The following is a 7,309-nucleotide window of genomic DNA, read 5'->3' as shown; positions in this document are numbered from 1 at the left end:
GAAATTATATATATAATTATAAATATGTATATTAATATGTAAAATAATAATAATAAAATATATTATATTTTAATTGATTTTGACTTTTAATCGTGATTCAAATTTCAAAGAATTTTACACCATTATTAAGGGGTGCCATTTAACACTCCCCTTGAAATAAACAATGACAATCACCTTTAATGGTTGGTATGAAATTAAAAAGAAAGTTGAGTGGAGTCATGCAAAGCATCCAGCCGGCCTGGCCGTATCCCTACCACCACGTGTTTTTGCTGATTTGGCGAATCCTTTTCCAAATACGACATTTTTGGCCTTCGCTGTGTAGCCAGACTCTTCACGCTCCCATCACAACACTCCATTTCTCTCTCATTCCTCCAAACTCTTTTGCATTTCTACTCTTCATCCATCGATCTCAGATCCTGCCTTCTCATTTGTAAGATCTCTGTTTCTCTGTTTGTGTAATCGTGTGTTTTGTGATGTCATGAACTTGTTTTGATCGGATCGCCGGCATTGTTTGTTTCTGAAAGTGACGATTGAGTAGAGATGTCGAAAGCTGGAGCATTTGATCTTGCATCTGGACTCGGTGGCAAAATCGAGAAAGATGACGTCCTTTCCGCCGTCGATAAGTATATACTCTTGGATCTCTCTTCGTAAAATGCTGAATCTATGCAATTTTTAGTGTCTGCGAGTGTATGTGTAATCCTATCGAGATCCGTACTGTCAAAAGGGCGTACTATTTCATATTGAGATTGATTTCTGTTGTTTTAAATTTTCAATGAAATCATATGCATCTGCCATCTTGCATGTGGCAATTGTACGGAATCTCCCTTGATATACAAATGATAACTCGGTTGGGAAAATCAACTCTGTTTAAATACGAGTTTTCTCTCGTGAAGATGGTTCGAATTGAGGTGGTCAAGTTTTTTAGTACTTTGGTTTATATTGATGGCGTTCTGGACTTGATCAGTCTTCTTGAGAAACACCTATCTAGGACCACAATAATTATTGCTGTTTCAGTTGTTTTGCATTATGTGAACGAGGTGTGCATGATTATGTGTGGTTCTCCAGAAAAGGATTTCCTAATGGCTTCATTTTTGTTTTGCTGTAACCTTGAGGCTCACAAACTAATTTCAACGTTGGAAAAGTCAAATACTAGGACTATTTCAAGGGGAATCAATATTTGCATCAAAATGTACAAAAAGTAGTACAAATAATAAAAATGATGTTTTGAAATGTAGAACAATAATCATGTGGTTATTAACTTTGTAAATCTAAGTTTGACATTCAATGTGAAACCAATGGAGAGCTGAAGTAGCATTATGTAATTTCTTAAGAATCAGAATTTCAGTGTTACCCTGCATAATCTAAAATAAATAATTAGGCTATAAAAGAATATGTAGATCAGACTTTGATACGTGCATGATGCTATGACGATTGCACTTTTTAGTCATTTTGTGTGTTCTAATACAGGTATGAAAAGTATCATGCGAGTTTTGGAGGTGTGGAGGAAGACAGAAAGGCTAACTACACTGACATGGTAAGAAATATTTGATGCTTTTAGAGAATGGTTTCAGTTATCCAAGTATACATTATACTTTGATTAGCAATTCTGTAAAACTGCTCTCATCCAATTTATGCAAGTTTTATCCCAACTATGCTGCTCTGCAGTGGATAATACCACAGCTTCAGGAAACATATTCTAAAATGGGGCTGTTTTTTGCCTAATCACTGTTCAGATAACTTGATGATTTGGCTTTGAGCCTTTTCTTGTTGTGTATTATAAGTTATAATACTTGTCTTTTCTATATTATCTGGTGAATCTTTCTCAAAATTGTGATTCCTAGACGGAAGCCGAATTTAATAAAAAGGAGCCTTGTCTGAAACTAGTTGACAAATGTTAGAAATGGAACCCATCATAAATGAAAAGAAGAAGAAGATAACAGGTTCAATGTAGGACATGAATTAGACAGCTACCTACTCCAGTCTGAAGCCAATTAGGTAGATAGATTTCAATAACTCGACTACTCGAGTCTCTCCTGACTACTTCCCCATTATAATATCAGCTCCCTTAATGATACAAATCTTCCTCTATGATCATTGGTAAATCAGAGGATCTATATTGGAGATGATCATGTATTGGCATTATATCCTCTGAGTTTTTCTTGAATTTGGCAGTATCTGGATGATCATGTTGGGTTACCTCTGGACATCCACATTATCAATTCATCTTGTGTACCTGTGGCTCAGTGGTCCACCATTTCCCCCATATGTCATAACAGATTACAATGCCGACCCATAAAACTATGAAAGATAATTTAGTGTTATTCGCTCTTATGCACTTGTATCTCTATCCAACTGTCAAGCAACTAGTAGTTTATAACTCGATATGTATTTTGTTACCAGGAGTCCAGGACCATGCCATGACTATAAACTTTCTATTTTCTTTCAGGTTAACAAATATTATGATCTTGTCACAAGCTTCTACGAGTATGGTTGGGGAGAATCATTTCATTTTGCCCCAAGGTTGATACTTGATATTGTATTGTTTACATTACCTTGCCTGTTCTCATTCTTTAAGTTATTACCCTCAACTGTAAATTGTTTTGTTCATTTCTGCACTGTGGTGGATGGATACCTTGACAACCACCAGTATGTGCAAGAGAAAACAGACCATCTTAGTATGATTTTACGTCTTGCAAGCACCTGCAACACTTTGTTCTAACAATTCTTTTTACCTCTGATGCACTTTTAACTCCTTGTGATCTGCCTTGAAGTTACATCGTAATGATTCTGAATGAAATTAGCAATGTATTTGACAGAAACATGCCACAACTTGTGCTCAACATTCTCTAGTACAATAAATAGAACATTCATACCCCATCACAGGTTTCTTTTTATTTTCATATCAACTTAAAAAATTTGTCATTTTTGGGGTATATGCTGCACTACCCCTTTACTTCATCTTGTTGCACTTTGACTCTTGTAACTTCAGCACTAAAAAATAAAATGTTAAATGCATGGACTATGGACTTCATCCTTATTGGATGTGGTCAGTTAATCAGCGAAGAGATTATTACGTCATCAGTAGTAGGTAAAAGGCATTGCTTCTCATACAGGAAGTTGAAGAGCTAGAGTTGCAGTCAAAGGAGCTAACATGCAATAATTCTTCCTAGATTTGTTAATGATGTCAGTTGGATCTGAATTGTTTTTTGCATGCCAGTATGGAATTTAGCTTTGGTTTGACTATTAGATGAACTCCAATTTATTTGCAGATGGAAAGGGGAATCACTTCGAGAAAGCATTAAGCGACATGAACATTTTCTTGCTTTACAGTTAGGCTTGAAGCCTGGACAAAAGGTCTTATTTTCTAGTCAATCCTAAATTACCTGACTGACGGTGTTATTGATACCCACTGTTGGGTGCCTGTTCTAAATTGTAACTTTGCTCTGTTTTCAAAAGGTGTTGGATGTAGGGTGCGGAATTGGTGGGCCATTGAGAGAAATTGCTCGATTTAGGTAACTTACTTTTACTGGTGGTTAAGGATGATGCTTTTCTTATTCCCTTCTTCTCCTATCGATGTCTCTTCTTATGGAGTTAATTCGGTTCAGTATCAACAAACATGAACGTAGCAGGATGAGAAAATACAGTCGCACATCGGTGGTAGTGATGGTATAGTCATAGTGGTGTATGTAGAACACCATGTCATTTATATATTTCAGATTTTGAAGAGTTTCGATGGTTTATGATGATCTGGAAACAGAACTTTCTTCATTCATAACATTAGCTGCTTTTGCATTATGGGACTTGTACTAGGACACTGTTGCACCACCAACATCTCTGATACGTATTTTCATGCCAAGCATCACTACATATAATTCACTGAGTGAGCATGTTAAATAATAGACTGGTAATAATTAAATTCTTATTTTTTTGCTGCCTACTCTGCTTCATAATTCTAACTGAACTCATGTGGTACCGCATAGTGGCCAAGTGCTAAAAGATTTGACATGTTTCAATATAATGATGGCACTAGCAGTCTGGTATATGAGTACTAGGGGCAATACCATAATGCTATCAAGAAAATCCTTGTCCCAATATCTGTAAGCTATTGAGATTGAATGTGTAGACCGGAAGCTGTCATTGTTGAATTTCTAAGTCCATTAGCAAGGTGGACTACTTGTCTTCTGTTTTTCTCTGCTTTTTCCTCCTAAAATATCCATGATAGTCAATCGTAGATGGGGGATGTAAAGCTGGTTGAGCAAATTAAAACATCAGGACAATGTAGTGGAAAATGCAAAATAGAAGCATAATTAAAGAGAAAACTAGAAGAAGAAACCGTACCAAACCAATGAACAAGTCTATGAACTTTTCTACCTACAGGATTTTTACAGACTGAATCTTATTTGAGTAATGATAGTATTGGTTTCATTCATTACCCTGTTTTTTAGTTTCCAAACATGTATTTATCTTTATCAGTTTTGTCATCTCTCATTAGTCATAAATATAATTGTCTTAAGAGTGTTTGACTTGGGTCTCTACTTCTGGCAGTTCCACATCTGTGATGGGCATAAACAACAACGAATATCAGATAACAAGAGGAAAGGTAAATTCTCTTATAAAATTAGTTGTTTAGCAAAACATGGGATTATCTTATGTACTGTGTGAAACCTGTATATGGAACACTACTTCAATGTATCATAATTCAGAAGCAGATATGTTGAATATTAGACTATCATAATGTTCTATAGACATTAATCGCATAGGTCATGCTTCTCAGAGTGGACATAATGCCTCATGGGATTTAAATTTGCACAAAAACTAGCTCAAGTTTTTACTTGTGTGGCATACTAGGCGTTCCTAGCTTTTTAGGGTCTGAAGTCTTTAGTTCCAAATGTTATAAATCAGACGATTCTATTCATCAAGATCAAGTGAATGGCTCCTTTTATCTTGTAAATGCAACTATTATGTTTCTCCTCTTCGGAAGCTTTAGTTACTAGAGCTTTGGTTGAAACTTAGGATCTATATGTTTCTATGTTTTCTCTAGGTGTTGAACCGCGTTGCAGGAGTAGAAAGGACCTGTGACTTTACAAAGGTCAGTTTTTGTCAACATCTGAGCTTGTCTTGTATTTTAGTTATGACGTATAGAGTTTTGGTGCAATGGACCTGATTGTTCTTTTGTGGTCTTTAACGGTGCAGGCTGATTTCATGAAGATGCCATTTCCTGAAAACAATTTTGATGCAGTTTATGCAATTGAGGCTACTTGTCATGCTCCAGATGCGGTATATAAATTTTGTTGAAATTCAGACATTTTATCTGACCAAAAGTTGTTCCAAGTCTTTCCGAAGTTATATGGCTTTTACTTTATTTACTATCTAAATATGCTGGTATATTTTGGTTTCTCTTATCAAACTATCTTTTTCTGACCTAAGGTTGGATGCTACAAAGAGATATTTAGAGTTTTGAAGCCAGGTCAGTCTTTTGCTGCATATGAGTGGTGCATGACTGATGCATTTGACCCCAATAACCAAGAGCACCAAAAAATCAAGGTATACATACACCTAAAAGATAAACCCAGTTTGGTTTGATTTGGTTTAATTAAATACCATGAAGATAAACCCGTATATCTATGTTGCCCGACTCAAATTGATGTGACGGGCATGTTCCTTTACCTGAACCAATTTGACATGTTTTCAGCCATATCTTTGACCTTTGAAGGTTATATAATAATCAAATTCCATGGTAACAGGCAGAAATCGAGATTGGTGATGGCCTTCCGGACATAAGATCAACTAGACAATGTCTTGCAGCTCTAAAAGAAGCAGGTTTTGAGGTGAGTAGAAGAAATCTATCCTCGTCAAATATTTTTATGCAAATAAATTGACAGATTTGTGGCTATCAAGGTTATATGGGAGCAAGATCTCGCCAAAGATTCACCCCTTCCCTGGTACTTGCCCTTGGATACAAGCCATTTCTCTCTCAGCAGTTTTCGTCTAACAGCTGCTGGACGCTTCTTCACAAAGAATATGGTAAGATCCCTGTACATTTTGCATCTAAAAATGATGCATTTTTGCTTTCTAGAAAATTACACCAACCATTATCTTCGACATTAGGTTCCTTGTGTTAGTTTCTAACCGTCTTACATGTTTTACCTGATTATATTGTCTGCTTGCACACTCTTGAAGCGTGCACACACCGTTGAATCCCAATTGCCTTTTCTGTAACCTTTCTTATTGCCTGCTTGCACACACCTTTACGTCATGCACAAGCCAGGGTCTTCACGGAAACTGCCTCTCGATCCTAGTGGTTGAGATAAGGCTTGCTTACATCATACCCCTCTCAAATCTACCTTTTAGTAGAATATACTGGGTTTATTTGTTCAGTTAGTTTCTTTTATTATTCTTGCAAGATTGCAGCACCTCATTATTGCATTCATTTGTTCTTCTTTGTAGGTCATGGCCCTTGAATATATCGGACTTGCCCCTAAAGGAAGCCAGAGGGTTCAATCCTTCTTAGAGAAAGCTGCAGAAGGGCTTGTTGCTGGTGGAAAGTGAGAACTTAACCTCTCAGAAAACCATTATTTTTAAATCACATTTCAACTTAATCTCCTCCTATCACCTAGTAACAAACAAAGATTACCAAACCATATCTAGCTTTTCAAATTTAAGCATATTTGTATTTTTTTCCCTAGCTGGGATCATCACAGAAATAGCCACTCTACTTCTCAAGGTGGAGGTCATGTCTGCATATATTCCTCCCGCCCCCCACCCAGACGGCTAAGTGAGATACATGGGGCTCATTTTGTTATTGCTATTGCTTACTTGTATCTAACTTCTCAAATTTTAGCATATTCGTATTTCTCCCTTTCACAATTTTCATTAGCTAGGAGTAGTAACAATTTTAGTATATCTGCATAATCTTAAACCCCAACCCTACCTCTAGGTGGAATATACCGGGCTTGTTTAGTTTGGCTGTTTTGTTCTTGTTTCCGTCTCTTTGTGTTCGTATTTCACAATACGATTGTGTTTTCATATGTGCTAATATTATCGTATAAACTTGTGGGGCAGGAAGGAGATCTTCACACCACTGTATTTCTTCCTGGCACGGAAGCCACAATAGGACGATGACCCGAAGCAGAAGTATGATTGTGTTGGCCAGCTAGTGTGAATGAAGTTTGTTAACAGTTACTTAGGTGGTTGACATTTTCTTTGTGAGGTTTGTTTGGTTTAGATGTTTTTGAAGCACTTTTGATCTTTTTGAGTAGGAACACATCAAATTGCGGTCTTTTGTTTAAGATTGTCTTGTGCTGCAGCA

General features: G+C 36.6%; 1 protein-coding gene across 1 annotated transcript; it reads left to right on the top strand.

The window, feature by feature from the left end:
- The first annotated feature begins 329 nt into the window (after positions 1 to 329).
- LOC112522572 (cycloartenol-C-24-methyltransferase) lies at positions 330 to 7,309 on the top strand. Its single transcript, XM_025131779.1, has 14 exons — positions 330 to 430; positions 525 to 623; positions 1,468 to 1,534; positions 2,447 to 2,520; positions 3,270 to 3,354; positions 3,457 to 3,512; positions 4,546 to 4,600; positions 5,042 to 5,089; positions 5,194 to 5,277; positions 5,428 to 5,544; positions 5,745 to 5,828; positions 5,899 to 6,024; positions 6,448 to 6,545; positions 7,063 to 7,309. Exons 2-14 carry the CDS (start codon positions 541 to 543, stop codon positions 7,112 to 7,114), a joined length of 1,029 nt encoding a protein of 342 aa, XP_024987547.1. The 5' UTR covers positions 330 to 430; positions 525 to 540; the 3' UTR covers positions 7,115 to 7,309.

The sequence above is a fragment of the Cynara cardunculus genome (genome assembly GCF_001531365.2).
Source record: "Cynara cardunculus var. scolymus isolate 2C chromosome LG 12, CcrdV1, whole genome shotgun sequence".
NCBI lineage: Eukaryota > Viridiplantae > Streptophyta > Magnoliopsida > Asterales > Asteraceae > Cynara > Cynara cardunculus.
The sequence above is the reverse complement of the archived record's forward strand: the minus strand, read 5'-3'. Positions and strand labels throughout refer to the sequence as shown.